General features: G+C 36.7%; 1 protein-coding gene across 1 annotated transcript; it reads right to left on the bottom strand.

The window, feature by feature from the left end:
- Positions 1–271: 271 nt before the first annotated feature.
- LOC309479009 (uncharacterized protein) lies at positions 272–8,075 on the bottom strand (the record flags this gene model as incomplete). The annotated part of the gene is made up of 13 exons (XM_082142855.1): positions 272–605; positions 741–914; positions 1,316–1,423; positions 1,602–1,781; positions 1,887–1,969; positions 2,071–2,236; positions 3,161–3,380; positions 3,818–3,978; positions 5,285–5,368; positions 5,455–5,538; positions 5,627–5,713; positions 5,904–6,086; positions 8,070–8,075. The coding sequence occupies 13 exons, from the start codon at positions 8,073–8,075 to the stop codon at positions 447–449; spliced, it is 1,695 nt and encodes a 564-aa protein (XP_081998981.1). The 3' UTR covers positions 272–446.
- Positions 8,076–17,558: the final 9,483 nt, after the last annotated feature.

Raw genomic sequence — 17,558 nt, 5'->3', positions numbered from 1 at the left:
ATGGTTGTTTTCTAATGACTCAGATGTTATGTATTCAATATGCAGAAACAAGTAGTGATCTGGACCTTTATTTAAATGTGAAAAAAATAAATATGTTTTTCGATTTACAATAGTGGATCAGAACACAAGCAGTTCATACAGAGTTAATAGGTAAATAGCAATGCATTTTATGACCATGGTAAGACTACAAAAAGACAAGTGGTCACATCTCAGATACGTTAAAGTGGTGATTATTTAGTAATTGTTCATTATTTGTCATTGTTCGTTGTTACAGTACTACTTAACGAGGCTAATGTTTTTTTGTATTTATTGATTACCTATTAAGGAACTATCTTATCCTAAATTTACTTATTCTTCATATTACCAAATAGTGGTAGCTGAAGTGTTAATATAGAACTACAGATTTATAATTGTAAAACTTAACTACAGTTTGTATAACTAAATATTCAAGAGAATGAAATGCATACTACCTCGCCATATAAGCACCGGTGCGGTTGAAGTGTACGGAGCTCACGGTGACGAACAATAATTGTTTGCCCTATGTTCTGTGTGGGGATCACAGAAACCACAACCTCTGTGTCTTTTCTTTTCCACCAGGAGGTGAGCTGCATGCCATAAATTGAAATAAAAAATAACACATAGTTAAACATAAGTTGAATGTGTTTCTTTTTAATGTTCATTCAAATAATAACCTTTAAAAGTTACTAGTAAGAACTTGTGATACTAGAAAGCCTTCTTACTTGATGCTGTGGGGTTATCGATGTCTTGGATGTTTTCTGAGGTTTGGTAGACATATCCCCATGTTCTACATCCTTTCCATCCAAGCTTTCTTCCTGGTCCCCAAGCAAAGATGAACCAGGCTGTGGTGAAGATTTTTGTTTCCCAATGGCACCGTCAGCTACTGAGGAGTCAACCTATCAACAGTGTATTTAAAAATACTAAGGATCATCATGTTAAATTCCTTTCGTTCGTCTCTTAATTTCCTATTTTAAATACATTTAAAACAAATATAAAATAAAATACTTTACAATATTTCAATTGTTTGTAGAAGTTTCAGTTGTAATTTAATGAATAGTTTCTCTAAAAAAAATGTACCACACACAAAATGATAAACCACATATAATATTAATATTGAGTAAAGATTGTGTAGTGTGTAGTAAAAACAGCTTTTGCTGTTATATATCTATGAGTAGTAAACTATTTCGGATTGGCTGTAATTACATTGGCTGCAGTAAAGCTAAAACTGTAATGTTTAGATTAGGATTATTACTATTAATTCTGTAGAAGGCATGACAGCTTTATATTTACAGTATACCTTCTTGTTCGATGTCTTGAAATGAAACGGCTTCCGGAGTGGTGTAACATATCTCCCCCTCTTTTTCTGCTGCCGTTCTTTCCACTTTTCTTGGTCCACTCTGTACGTCTGCATAAAGTAAAGTTTTGATGGAAGCAGTCATTTATAAATTCAATAACTTTGCAGAACTGTTTTAGATACCAATACATATAATATGATACATAATGTACAGTAAGTTTCTTTATTTACTTTGACTTAAACACTTTTACCCATGCCACCTTCAATGAAACCTTAATTAAATTCAAACCTTTCTTCTAAAAACTCTTTGGGAATCTTCATACTCCTTCAGGAGAGCAGTGTGAGTAGTCTGATAGCGGGCCACAAAATCATCAAGCCTAGTCAGGCGGCCAGAGGGAAATCGAATGTGTTTTAAATCCCACTGGCTCTTTTCCATTATGCCCTGGGTTCTGTTGTCCTCTGTTATGTTCTGAGAAATGTATAAAAAACAGGTAAATTCGTAAAATAATTTACCTGTTAAACACATTAAGCAATGAGTAATAAAGTCATGTCATGTAAAATATATTATAATTACTTGTCTTGGAAGCTTTCTGAGGGTGTTGTATTTCCTAGAGCACTGCTCATATTCTGGTCCCGTCCCATGTCGTCCAAGGTCACCTTTGAACAAAAGTACGCAAGTAAAGCCATGTGTTTAATTTTCATAAAACCAAGCAAGATTTTTATATAGAAAATGGATATATTGATTAATGATGGCAAACCTAACATTATCCCGGTCCACAATCCAGAATAAGGTAGAAGGTATTTGTTGAGGTGCTCGATAAGGCCTCTGCAGAAGTAAAGATTCGGCTCTCCATGCCTGTCTAGTGGAGCATTGGAAATGACTTCTTTGCAACGTTTTGCAAATCTGTTGTCTCCATCGATGTCCTTAATGTAATGTAACAATGTGTTATTATTACAGGTCTGTTTGAAAATGAAAAAATGACTGACAAATCTTTAACAAGTTTCAGCTTTGACCTTTTTGATAATGTCTGGGCAGGAATACACCTCAGTAATACACAATTTTTTTTTTTTTTTTTTTTTTTTTACTGTGTTCACTGTCTGTTAATCTTCAGTGTACCCAGCTTTCCCATGTGTTTCTTTGTTTCATCTCATTCACCTGTTTGTCTCCTTGGTTACTGATTAATAAGTGTCCTAATTTCATGTTTGTCTAGTTAATTAGCTCCCTTGTTTTTCTGTGTCTGTTAGTTGTCAAGCTTTGTTTAATGTCACAAATGACCGTGCTAAGTTTCTCCTTATATATCTAATATATAATTTCCTAATGATCCTAAATCATGCGCTTTAATACCACTACCAATTGACAATCATACTTTTACATATGTTTGAGGCTGCAGATGCTGTGGACTTTATATTTATTATACATTTCTGTCTTGTTATATTAAAATGATGCTGTGTTGTGGTGTTCAAGTGGCAGATAATTAATTTATTCTTTTTTTAAATGAAGTAAGTATTTTCTGACAACACACACTTACAATTCACACAAAAGTTACTTTTTGTACTGACAAAAGACCTTGTTGTTTCTAGGTCCTACTGTTATTGTACAATGTTTACATGTAATGCAATTGTTCCATAAATTTGTTCTGTTAAATGGTAGTAATATCAAATATGTATCATTGTAACCTACTTTTATATCATTGTAAACTAGCTGCACTCCATGGCATTTATCTAAGTACATTTTCACTTCATTACCTTTTCTTTATAGTATTTACTTGATAACAACAGTATACCTTTGCATATTTGTCAAAATTAAAACCATAAATGTTCAAATGTAAACTTGGAATTGACATTTACCTTCAAGCTCTCACTTTTGGACTTGGTTGTTTCATCCAATGTCCCTGTTCTCAGCAGCCACGACTGCAGGTTTTTGAAATGTTTCTCTACATTGGGCCCACAGGATGGACTGGAGAACACAACAGCAGCACTTTGAACCATGTCATCTAGCTCAATTAAAGTGCTTGCAGTTGTCAGTGAACCGAAGACGTGCATGGCCAGATGGTAGTGGTTTGGCGCACTGTGGAATGTAACAAAAATAATTAGGTTCAAGAATATAACTATGGTCTTCAAGGTTAAATGTTGATAGATGATAAATTGTACAACTTGTGCGTATTATATCCAAATCTGCACTTTATGTAATACTTGCTGTTCTTTTGTATATTTGTTGAATAGATCATTATTCTATTCATTTCACAGGCAAAGCCAATTTAGGGGAATTCAGAGGCCACACTGCTAACAGAAAGTGTCTGCATTTTGGATAGTTCAGTTCACATTGGCAGTAACATTATTAGTTTTTGGTATGAGGAAAAGAGATGTTGCTGTTGTGTTTTTTAGCCTAGCACATTAATGAAAGGTACTTCATTACAGAATCTGTATAAAGTTTATTGTACACTTAGCAACTGACACTAAAAGAGGGTTGTCACAAACAGTAATTTTTTCAAGTACACAACTTACTACTTTCTGCACATTTCCTTTGCATTCTTCATTACGTGGCTGAGACAACGATGAAGAATTGGCACCTCAAAATCTTCTTTTTTTCCTTTACCACTTGCTATGTTGTAGTAGTGGTTAATGGTGTCTTTCAGGTTTTTTTTGGCAAATGACAGGCATATTGCCTGCATCAACACCATTGACCCATCACACAGGATCATGATGGGTGACCGCATACCTTTTTTCCCAAAACACCTTGCCACATCAGTCTGAAACGCCTCAAGGAAGTAATTAACTGAGGCTGTGGTGTGATCACAGGTAAGGTATGTGGCAACAGGTAGTGGAGATGAGTTTTTATGGGGATTCCTGACCACCAACTCATATACATAGAAAGGAGGAGATCCTTTCTGCTTTTTCATGATGCTGCCTGTCGCATCCAGATAGACAATGTCCTCCTGGCATCGCTCCTGATATATTTCAATCCCCCTGCGTGACCAAAGAAGAACCCCTTTTGGGTGTAGCATCACTTTCTGGAGGACCTCATCAGGACTGCCTTTTTTCTGGTCAATCATTATCTGAAGACTTATGACTTCATTACTGTGCTGCCGGCTTCTCTTCCGTGCTTCCCACGATATATTTTTCAGGACATTCGGACTTGGAGCCTCATCCCGACAGCCAGACTCCATAACATCTTCGGGTATGTTTGTTAATTTGTCAAGGTACATTGCTCGTGGAAGCTGTCTTTGTAAGTCTTCGCCCAGTGATTTTCTTTCATGTGCCCTAACAGGTCTTCTTTTTAATTCCGTTAAATTATGTATACTCTTCTCCCCTTGGTAATTTACTATTGCCTTGAGGTCCTCTTCACTGTCCACAGTAACTGTTACTGTGACAGGGCAATCCTCGAATCTGCAGTAACCAAGGCAGGAGAATTCAGGGCCCGCATGTAACGAACCCATCACCTTCAGTTTGTGCCTTTTAAAGGCAATTGAACAGTATGGGTTTATGGTCCTCAGACCTTTTGAAATCACATTTGTCCACTGGAGTCCTTTAAAGCTTCTTTCTTTTCTGTTCTTCTTCAGCTTTTCCCAATCACTCCTTTCAATGTAAAAGAATGATGGGTTCTTGGGTAAGTGGATTTTTATAAATCCATCGTCATCAGAGGTATTACTCATAGACCCCTAATGAAGAAATAAAATGTTACTATAACCTGTACGTATGTTCATTAATTAAATGTTTTTTTTTTAAACTGTGGAACATGTAATTCTAAAAGCTTTGTTTCTGCATTAATAGTACAGTCAAACATGAACACGGACAAATACTTATTTTTCACATATTGTAATTGTAACATTAACAATAACAAGGAATAATGTGATGTGAAGTCAATGTAGAACACAAGATTCTTATTATCGTTATTTTTCTTTCAATTACAAGACAAGGCATATAGGCACCCAACATTGAATTAAACAAATTAGAAAAAGAGTGAAGACTAACCTTCTCTGAAGACTTGTGTCCCTCATCTTCAGCAGCACTTCCACTGGCCACAGACAGAGGAGTAGATGGGGAATATTCTGCATGCTGTGTTGATAGAAAGTCAAGCAATGTTGGACATTATACTTTAGAAGAACACAAGAAACCTGTAAATACAAAGAGTGAAGACTAACCTTCTCTGAAGACTTGTGTCCTTCATCTTCAGCAGCACTTCCACTGGCCACAGACAGAGGAGTAGATGGGGAATATTCTGCATGCTGTGTTGATATAAAGTCAAGAAATGTTGGACATTATACTTTAGAAGAACACAAGAAACCTTTACAAACACAAAGAGTGAAGACTAACCTTCTCTGAAGACTTGTGTCCCTCATCTTCAGCAGCACTTCCACTGGCCACAGATGTCAGAGGAGATGAGGATTGTTCTGCCTGGTGCTTTTTGACAAAGTATATAATGTAATAATGATGTTTAAATGTAAACATTTCGAAAAGAACCTTGTTAAAATATGAAATGCCTGCATCTGTCTTTGAGAAACTCAATATAACAACCTTTATTATTGACTATCATCAGCAAGATTTGTTATAAATATATATATACTGTATATTTGGTTGTGTGTGTGCTCACCTTATGAAATACATTTTGCAGACGATAGCGATTGTTTTTAGTGTTTGCAATGGCAAGTGTAATGCACACTTGTCCCCAGAAGCCGTCTTTATTTGTAATAGTATCATCATAGTCGCTGAGTTTCTTTTTCAGGACTTCAACTGTCTCCACAATTTCATGGTCTACTATATGTATGGTTTTGTTCTATTGGGGAAATAATGCATTACAAATAAATGACATAGTTAGTCATAGTTATTCAACTAAGTGTAATTTCACAGATGGATAGTTAATTATCTAATTACTCACCCCAAATAACTTGAATGAGTGAACTCTGGATAAAATCAAAAGAGGAAGAAATTAGGATGACACACACACACACACAGACACACACACACACACACACACACACACACACACACACACACACACACACACACACACACACACACACACACACACACACACACATATATATATATATCATTGCTGTAAAACTGTAGAATACTGTTCTGTTCAGTCATTAATAAACGAATATAACGCACTTTTGGACATTCAAGTAACTACTAATAACAAACAAGAATTAATAAAACAATTTGTAATTAATATTACATTGCCGTGTGGTAGTTCACTTTTAGAAAAGTACTATTACTTATTTATTACTTATCTATTAATTACCTATTAAAAATTTATAAAAATGATCATAATACTTGTGTTTTACACATAATACATAATTAATGTACATTTAAGAAAAAAGGTAACCCACTTGTAATGACTGTGTCTATAATCTGTATTCTAAAGAGAAAACATCACAAAAACGCAAAAGTTTAAATGATATCAGTTAGTATTTAAGAATTCTCATGCTTTTCAATTTAAATTAATGTTCAAAATAAATAGTAATTTTGGAATATTTGAGTCATTATTATTTGGTTAACCCCAATGATCTTCACTTTAGAATAAATTATACATTAAACATTACACACATTAATTTCGAATATGTACAGTTAATTATAGTCCTCAGTGAGGAGTGAAAAAAAATGGATTAGATAACAGTGAACTACTAAGCCGACTAACCACTATTACATAGCCTACTAATTCGGTAATCCGAGTTTTTGGTTAATAAACAGTAGTTACTACAGTGTTAATAATACTCATTTGCGCTACTCATTTGCTCCTGTGTAGAAAAAATCAAACTCACTTTACCTAGACAATAACTTTTTATAGAGTTGCTGTAAAGGCAAAACAATATATATCCTTTGACTTTCCTATTTTCACTGTAAAGCTGCTTTGAAATCCGTATTGTAAAGCAATATATAAATGAAGATGAATTAACTTAACTAGTTTTTCATTAATGATGGCATGGAACCGTATTGTAAATTTCTCACTGTAATTACTTTTCGGTGATAGCATCAATAATCATACGTGTCTATTTAAAATAATTATGACAATTTATTGAACCAAAGACTGGCCTAAGAAAAACATTTCTTTTTTACTATTCAGTAGACACTTTACTGTATAATAAACATTGCATGACATTAGACAGACATCAGAGAAATAACATGCTAGCCTAGATGGTTGAATTGTGCTACGTAGGCCTAATTAATTTGACATGCATATGGCTAATGCTGTGTGTGGCAAACAATGTAATTGCCGTGATGAGTAAGGTTACTCAATGTGCAAATAAATCCAGCTGTGTATAGCAAATGGGGATTGTACATTTAATTAAAAGATGCAGTCACCCTTTCTTGCTCTTCGGCATCTTTCCAGTCATCAAATGGTGCAAGGTACGGTTTGTGTTGCTTATCAAAAAAACAGCAATAGCCTACTGTCATCGCACGGTTGTTGTCGGTGTAGGTGCAAGTTTAGGCCTCGCAGGTGCCTGTTTAAAACGTATTACATATTTGCTCTTTTGACATTGCACTACGTTGCACAGTGTAATTTTACAAACAAATCATACTTTAGACAAATTAACCATTCATTAAGAAAATATGATGGTGATCATAGAGGTCAAATCTCAAGTAGACAGTACTGTAATAAAATATATATTATTTTCAAGATATAAATGTAATGCAAAAGTAATCTAAGTTACTTAATTTTGCATTACTGCTGCAGTTAAGTTTTCTACGCAAAATGTTGCAGTTAATTTTTTATTTAATTGTATTACAAGTTAAAATAATGAACCACTTTTACCGACATTAAGCTTCCAGTCCTGAAACGATTTATTATGCCCCCCTCTGGTGTACAACAGCTACCACCAGTCCAACTTAGCATATGTATACAACCATGTAACAGTGGTTTCCTTAATCAAGCATATTAAGCGTATGCTTTAATTATGTAGTTTAGAAAATACTATCCGTCACAAAACAGATGGGGAGAACCACAAGAATCAGAATAACGAACACATGCAAAAATAAATTGAGTAGCTACTTCAGCACCATGGACAGCATAATTGATATGTATAGAGCACTTTTGAGGATTCAAAGTTATGAGGCATGGTCATGGATACCAATTTGTGTTTATTATATGTGATATGTTTTGTGAGCAAAAGTCAGAAAGAGAGAAGAAAGCTTCCAATATGGACACAAAGAAATACATTTGTATAATGAAGAAAAATTAAAAGCAGTGTTACACCAATCTTCGACAGACACACAGTCCTTGAGGCAACATGGCCAATACTTGTTTAAAGTACATACTGTTATGTAATTCCAAAAAAATGTAAATGTATTCGCATGACAGTTACATATCACAATGACATTTATATTGCACAAATTAATGTCCACTACAGAGAGATTTGTGTCAACTAATATTTTCAATGGATACACAAGCACAAAGGGAATATGAATAAAAGTCTCTTCTGGGCATTGTTCACAACTGAGAGGATATACTTGTTCAACTTAAGATCATGAAAGACACTGCAACGGTGCAATTTACATCATCTGCACTGGCTTGGGCACTGTTGTGACTGAAACAGAAAAACAGGGAAATGAATGTTATTAATCATCAATGGCAGAAGTATTTAAAAACAGAAGAAAACAGTATTTAACAGAAATACAGAAAAAAAGTATTTAAAAACAGAAGTATTTAAAGGCCATTTATTTTGTAAAACAACATCAGAATGGCCTAAAACATTGTAGTTGACACCTTGAGAAGGTGTACTCTCCAGCTGAGGTGGAATTGGTCTGTGGAAGCTAGGACTTTTATTTTTATGATTTTTTGAATGTATGGACACACCAGGTAATATATGAGATTTGGGGTGGCTCTTATTTTGTAAAACAACATCAGAATGACCTGAAACATTGTAGTTGACACCTTGAGAAGGTGTACTCTCCAGCTGAGGTGGAATTGGTCTGTGGAAGCTAGGACTTTTATTTTTATGATTTTCTGAATGTATGGACACACCAGGTAATATATGAGATTTGGGGTGGCTCTTATTTTGTAAAACAACATCAGAATGTCCTGAAACATTGTAGTTGACACCTTGAGAAGGTGTACTCTCCAGCTGAGGTGGAACTGGTCTGTGGAAGCTAGGACTTTTATTTTTATGATTTTCTGAATGTATGGACAAAACAGGTAATATATGAGTTTCGGTGGCTCTTATTTTGGAAAACAACATCAGAATGTCCCAAAACATTGTAGCTGACACCTTGAGAAGGTGTGCTCTCCAGCTGAGGTGGAATTGGTCTGTGGAAGCTAGGACTTTTATTTTTATGATTTTTTGAATGTATGGACACACCAGGTAATATGTGAGATTTGGGGTGGCTCTTATTTTGTAAAACAACATCAGAATGACCTGAAACATTGTAGTTGACACCTTGAGAAGGTGTACTCTCCAGCTGAGGTGGAATTGGTCTGTGGAAGCTAGGACTTTTATTTTTATGATTTTTTTAAATGTATGGACACACCAGGTAACATATGAGATTTGGGGTGGCTCTTATTTTGGAAAACAACATCAGAATGTCCCAAAACATTGTAGCTGACACCTTGAGAAGGTGTACTCTCCAGCTGAGGTGGAATTGGTCTGTGGAAGCTAGGACTTTTATTTTTATGATTTTTTGAATGTATGGACACACCAGGTAATATATGAGATTTGGGGTGGCTCTTATTTTGTAAAACAACATCAGAATGACCTGAAACATTGTAGTTGACACCTTGAGAAGGTGTACTCTCCAGCTGAGGTGGAATTGGTCTGTGGAAGCTAGGACTTTTATTTTTATGATTTTCTGAATGTATGGACAAAACTGTTAATATATGAGTTTCGGGTGGCTCTTATTTTGGAAAACAACATCAGAATGTCCCGAAACATTGTAGTTGACACCTTGAGAAGGTGTACTCTCCAGCTGAGGTGGAACTGGTCTGTGGAAGCTAGGACTTTTATTTTTATGATTTTCTGAATGTATGGACACACCAGGTAATATATGAGATTTGGGGTGGCTCTTATTTTGTAAAACAACATCAGAATGTCCTGAAACATTGTAGTTGACACCTTGAGAAGGTGTACTCTCCAGCTGAGGTGGAACTGGTCTGTGGAAGCTAGGACTTTTATTTTTATGATTTTCTGAATGTATGGACAAAACAGGTAATATATGAGTTTCGGGTGGCTCTTATTTTGGAAAACAACATCAGAATGTCCCAAAACATTGTAGCTGACACCTTGAGAAGGTGCACTCTCCAGCTGAGGTGGAATTGGTCTGTGGAAGCTAGGACTTTTATTTTTTTGATTTTTTGAATGTATGGACAAAACAGCATATATATGAGGTTTGGGGGGGGGGGGCTCTTATTTTGTAAAACAACATCAGAATGTCCTGAAACATTGTAGTTGACACCTTGAGAAGATGTACTCTCCAGCTGAGGTGGAATTGGTCTGTGGAAGCTAGGACTTTTATTTTTATGATTTTCTGAATGTATGGACAAAACAGCATATATATGAGGTTTGGGGGGGCTCTTATTTTGTAAAACAACATCAGAATGTCCTGAAACATTGTAGTTGACACCTTGAGAAGGTGTACTCTCCAGCTGAGGTGGAACTGGTCTGTGGAAGCTAGGACTTTTATTTTTTATGATTTTTTTAATGTATTGACAAAACAGCATATATATGAGGTTTGGGGGGGCTCTTATTTTGTAAAACAACATCAGAATGTCCTGAAACATTGTAGTTGACACCTTGAGAAGGTGTACTCTCCAGCTGAGGTGGAACTGGTCTGTGGAAGCTAGGACTTTAATTTTTATGATTTTTTTTAATGTATGGACAAAACAGGTAATATATGAGTTTCGGGTGGCTCTTATTTTGGAAAACAACATCAGAATGTCCCGAAACATTGTAGCTGACACCTTGAGAAGGTGTACTCTCCAGCTGAGGTGGAACTGGTCTGTGGAAGCTAGGACTTTTATTTTTATGATTTTCTGAATGGATGGACACAGCAGTTAATAGATGAGTTTTGGGGGGCTCTTATTTTGTAAAACAACATCAGAATGTCCTGAAACATTGTAGTTGACACCTTGAGAAGGTGTACTCTCCAGCTGAGGTGGAACTGGTCTGTGGAAGCTAGGACTTTTATTTTTATGATTTTTTGAATGTATGGACAAAACAGGTAATATATGAGTTTCGGGTGGCTCTTATTTTGGAAAACAACATCAGAATGTCCCGAAACATTGTAGCTGACACCTTGAGAAGGTGTACTCTCCAGCTGAGGTGGAATTGGTCTGTGGAAGCTAGGATTTTTATTTTTATGATTTTTTGAATGTATGGACACACCGGGTAATATATGAGATTTGGGGTGGCTCTTATAACATCAGAATGTCCCAAAACATTGTAGCTGACACCTTGAGAAGGTGCACTCTCCAGCTGAGGTGGAATTGGTCTGTGGAAGCTAGGACTTTTATTTTTATGATTTTCTGAATGTATGGACAAAACAGCATATATATGAGGTTTGGGGGGGCTCTTATTTTGTAAAACAACATCAGAATGTCCTGAAACATTGTAGTTGACACCTTGAGAAGGTGTACTCTCCAGCTGAGGTGGAACTGGTCTGTGGAAGCTAGGACTTTTATTTTTATGATTTTTTGAATGTATGGACAAAACAGCATATATATGAGTTTCGGGTGGCTCTTATTTTGGAAAACAACATCAGAATGTCCCGAAACATTGTAGCTGACACCTTGAGAAGGTGTACTCTCCAGCTGAGGTGGAATTGGTCTGTGGAAGCTAGGATTTTTATTTTTATGATTTTTTGAATGTATGGACACACCGGGTAATATATGAGATTTGGGGTGGCTCTTATAACATCAGAATGTCCCAAAACATTGTAGCTGACACCTTGAGAAGGTGCACTCTCCAGCTGAGGTGGAATTGGTCTGTGGAAGCTAGGACTTTTATTTTTATGATTTTCTGAATGTATGGACAAAACAGCATATATATGAGGTTTGGGGGGGGCTCTTATTTTGTAAAACAACATCAGAATGTCCTGAAACATTGTAGTTGACACCTTGAGAAGGTGTACTCTCCAGCTGAGGTGGAACTGGTCTGTGGAAGCTAGGACAAATTTTTATGATTTTCTGAATGGATGGACACAGCAGTTAATATATGAGTTTTGGGGGGCTCTTATTTTGTAAAACAACATCAGAATTTCCTGAAACATTGTAGTTGACACCTTGAGAAGATGTACTCTCCAGCTGAGGTGGAACTGGTCTGTGGAAGCTAGGACTTTTATTTTTATGATTTTCTGAATGTATGGACAAAACAGCATATATATGAGGTTTGGGGGGGCTCTTATTTTGTAAAACAACATCAGAATGTCCTGAAACATTGTAGTTGACACCTTGAGAAGATGTACTCTCCAGCTGAGGTGGAACTGGTCTGTGGAAGCTAGGACTTTTATTTTTTATGATTTTCTGAATGTATGGACAAAACAGCATATATATGAGGTTTGGGGGGGCTCTTATTTTGTAAAACAACATCAGAATGTCCTGAAACATTGTAGTTGACACCTTGAGAAGGTGTACTCTCCAGCTGAGGTGGAACTGGTCTGTGGAAGCTAGGACTTTTATTTTTATGATTTTTTGAATGTATGGACAAAACAGGTAATATATGAGTTTCGGGTGGCTCTTATTTTGGAAAACAACATCAGAATGTCCCGAAACATTGTAGCTGACACCTTGAGAAGGTGTACTCTCCAGCTGAGGTGGAATTGGTCTGTGGAAGCTAGGATTTTTATTTTTATGATTTTTTGAATGTATGGACACACCGGGTAATATATGAGATTTGGGGTGGCTCTTATAACATCAGAATGTCCCAAAACATTGTAGCTGACACCTTGAGAAGGTGCACTCTCCAGCTGAGGTGGAATTGGTCTGTGGAAGCTAGGACTTTTATTTTTATGATTTTCTGAATGTATGGACAAAACAGCATATATATGAGGTTTGGGGGGGGCTCTTATTTTGTAAAACAACATCAGAATGTCCTGAAACATTGTAGTTGACACCTTGAGAAGGTGTACTCTCCAGCTGAGGTGGAACTGGTCTGTGGAAGCTAGGACAAATTTTTATGATTTTCTGAATGGATGGACACAGCAGTTAATATATGAGTTTTGGGGGGCTCTTATTTTGTAAAACAACATCAGAATTTCCTGAAACATTGTAGTTGACACCTTGAGAAGATGTACTCTCCAGCTGAGGTGGAACTGGTCTGTGGAAGCTAGGACTTTTATTTTTATGATTTTCTGAATGTATGGACAAAACAGCATATATATGAGGTTTGGGGGGGCTCTTATTTTGTAAAACAACATCAGAATGTCCTGAAACATTGTAGTTGACACCTTGAGAAGATGTACTCTCCAGCTGAGGTGGAACTGGTCTGTGGAAGCTAGGACTTTTATTTTTATGATTTTTTGAATGTATGGACAAAACAGGTAATATATGAGTTTCGGGTGGCTCTTATTTTGGAAAACAACATCAGAATGTCCCGAAACATTGTAGCTGACACCTTGAGAAGGTGTACTCTCCAGCTGAGGTTGAATTGGTCTGTGGAAGCTAGGATTTTTATTTTTATGATTTTTTGAATGTATGGACACACCGGGTAATATATGAGATTTGGGGTGGCTCTTATAACATCAGAATGTCCCAAAACATTGTAGCTGACACCTTGAGAAGGTGCACTCTCCAGCTGAGGTGGAATTGGTCTGTGGAAGCTAGGACTTTTATTTTTATGATTTTCTGAATGTATGGACAAAACAGCATATATATGAGGTTTGGGGGGGGCTCTTATTTTGTAAAACAACATCAGAATGTCCTGAAACATTGTAGTTGACACCTTGAGAAGGTGTACTCTCCAGCTGAGGTGGAACTGGTCTGTGGAAGCTAGGACAAATTTTTATGATTTTCTGAATGGATGGACACAGCAGTTAATATATGAGTTTTGGGGGGCTCTTATTTTGTAAAACAACATCAGAATTTCCTGAAACATTGTAGTTGACACCTTGAGAAGGTGTACTCTCCAGCTGAGGTGGAACTGGTCTGTGGAAGCTAGGACAAATTTTTATGATTTTCTGAATGGATGGACACAGCAGTTAATATATGAGTTTTGGGGGGCTCTTATTTTGTAAAACAACATCAGAATTTCCTGAAACATTGTAGTTGACACCTTGAGAAGGTGTACTCTCCAGCTGAGGTGGAACTGGTCTGTGGAAGCTAGGACTTTTATTTTTATGATTTTTTGAATGTATGGACAAAACAGGTAATATATGAGTTTCGGGTGGCTCTTATTTTGGAAAACAACATCAGAATGTCCCGAAACATTGTAGCTGACACCTTGAGAAGGTGTACTCTCCAGCTGAGGTGGAATTGGTCTGTGGAAGCTAGGATTTTTATTTTTATGATTTTTTGAATGTATGGACACACCGGGTAATATATGAGATTTGGGGTGGCTCTTATAACATCAGAATGTCCCAAAACATTGTAGCTGACACCTTGAGAAGGTGCACTCTCCAGCTGAGGTGGAATTGGTCTGTGGAAGCTAGGACTTTTATTTTTATGATTTTCTGAATGTATGGACAAAACAGCATATATATGAGGTTTGGGGGGGGCTCTTATTTTGTAAAACAACATCAGAATGTCCTGAAACATTGTAGTTGACACCTTGAGAAGGTGTACTCTCCAGCTGAGGTGGAACTGGTCTGTGGAAGCTAGGACTTTAATTTTTATGATTTTTTTTAATGTATGGACAAAACAGGTAATATATGAGTTTCGGGTGGCTCTTATTTTGGAAAACAACATCAGAATGTCCCGAAACATTGTAGCTGACACCTTGAGAAGGTGTACTCTCCAGCTGAGGTGGAACTGGTCTGTGGAAGCTAGGACTTTTATTTTTATGATTTTCTGAATGGATGGACACAGCAGTTAATAGATGAGTTTTGGGGGGCTCTTATTTTGTAAAACAACATCAGAATGTCCTGAAACATTGTAGTTGACACCTTGAGAAGGTGTACTCTCCAGCTGAGGTGGAATTGGTCTGTGGAAGCTAGGACTTTTATTTTTATGATTTTCTGAATGGATGGACACACCAGGTAATATATATGAGATTTGGGGGGCTCTTATTTTGTAAAACAACATCAGAATGTCCTGAAACATTGTAGTTGACACCTTGAGAAGATGTACTCTCCAGCTGAGGTGGAATTGGTCTGTGGAAGCTAGGACTTTTATTTTTATGATTTTCTGAATGTATGGACAAAACTGTTAATATATGAGTTTCGGGTGGCTCTTATTTTGTAAAACAACATCAGAATGTCCTGAAACATTGTAGTTGACACCTTGAGAAGATGTACTCTCCAGCTGAGGTGGAATTGGTCTGTGGAAGCTAGGACTTTTATTTTTATGATTTTCTGAATGGATGGACACAGCAGTTAATAGATGAGTTTTGGGGGGCTCTTATTTTGTAACACAACATCAGAATGTCCTGAAACATTGTAGTTGACACCTTGAGAAGATGTACTCTCCAGCTGAGGTGGAATTGGTCTGTGGAAGCTAGGACTTTTATTTTTATGATTTTCTGAATGGATGGACACAGCAGTTAATAGATGAGTTTTGGGGGGCTCTTATTTTGTAAAACAACATCAGAATGTCCTGAAACATTGTAGTTGACACCTTGAGAAGGTGTACTCTCCAGCTGAGGTGGAACTGGTCTGTGGAAGCTAGGACTTTTATTTTTATGATTTTCTGAATGTATGGACAAAACAGGTAATATATGAGTTTCGGGTGGCTCTTATTTTGTAAAACAACATCAGAATGTCCCGAAACATTGTAGTTGACACCTTGAGAAGGTGTACTCTCCAGCTGAGGTGGAATTGGTCTGTGGAAGCTAGGACTTTTATTTTTATGATTTTCTGAATGTATGGACAAAACAGCATATATATGAGGTTTGGGGGGGCTCTTATTTTGTAAATCAACTTCAGAATGTCCCAAAACATTGTAGTTGACACCTTGAGAAGATGTACTCTCCAGCTGAGGTGGAACTGGTCTGTGGAAGCTAGGACTTTTATTTTTATGATTTTCTGAATGTATGGACACACCAGGTAATATATGAGTTTTGGGGTGTATATATATATATATAATTACAGTATAAAGATAGATAGATAGATAGATAGATAGATAGATAGATAGATAGATAGATAGATAGATAGATAGATAGATAGATAGATAGATAGATAAATAATTATAGCGATAGATAGATAGATAGATAGATAGATAGATAGATAGATAGATAGATAGATAGATAGATAGATAGATAGATAGATAGATAAATAATTATAGCGATAGATAGATAGATAGATTATAGAAATAAATCGATAAATAGGTAAATAATTATAGTGATATACAGATAGATAATTTTAAAGATAGATAGATAGATAGATAATTATAGTGATAGATAGATAGATAGATAGATAGATAGATAGATAGATAGATAGATAGATAGATAGATAGATAGATAGATAGATAGATAGATAGATAATTATAGTGATAGATAGACAGACAGACAGACAGACAGACAGGCAGACAGACAGACAGACAGAATAGCTGAATGTGAAATAGCCTTCGTCGGAAGATCAGTGTTTTCAGTTCAGATGACAGGTTGACGGTCTTACCGTAATAGCTAGTGTATACGCGCAACACGAAATATAGGGGCGGCTAGTTTGACCGCTCATTTCGAGGTGGAGGCTGGCTTGACCTCAGTGGCTAGTTTGACCGCTCATTTCGAGGTGGAGGCTGGCTTGACCTCAGTAAGTATAGGAACAGTATAGACTGTTTGTGGAAAATGATCTAAGACTGAAACTGTCCCCACTTCGGCCTAACATCGCTGCATTATTTAAGAACATCCAGGCACATCCCTCACATTGATTAAACTGGTGATGTGGATGGAGAGGTGGTAGCAGGGTCCGAAATTAACACCCGCCAAGCGCCAAATGCGGGTAGATTTTCCGTTTGGCGAATAAATCTCAAAAGGCTATCCGCCACACTGGCGGGTGAATGTTTATACCAAAATATGAAATTTTCAGCGCGCACGCGCTCTTCTGCCTCTAGAACGAGCAGAGAGAGAGAGAGAGAGAGAGAGAGAGAGAGAGAGAGAGAGCTGGCCGCGCGCGCGCATTCACTATTCAGACCGGCCAAAGCGTCAAGCTTCCCCGTACTTTT

The sequence above is a fragment of the Leuciscus leuciscus genome (assembly GCF_965113295.1).
Source record: "Leuciscus leuciscus genome assembly, chromosome: 17".
Lineage (NCBI taxonomy): Eukaryota > Metazoa > Chordata > Actinopteri > Cypriniformes > Leuciscidae > Leuciscus > Leuciscus leuciscus.
Note: the sequence above shows the minus strand (reverse complement) of the source record. Positions and strands in the feature narration are given on the sequence as shown.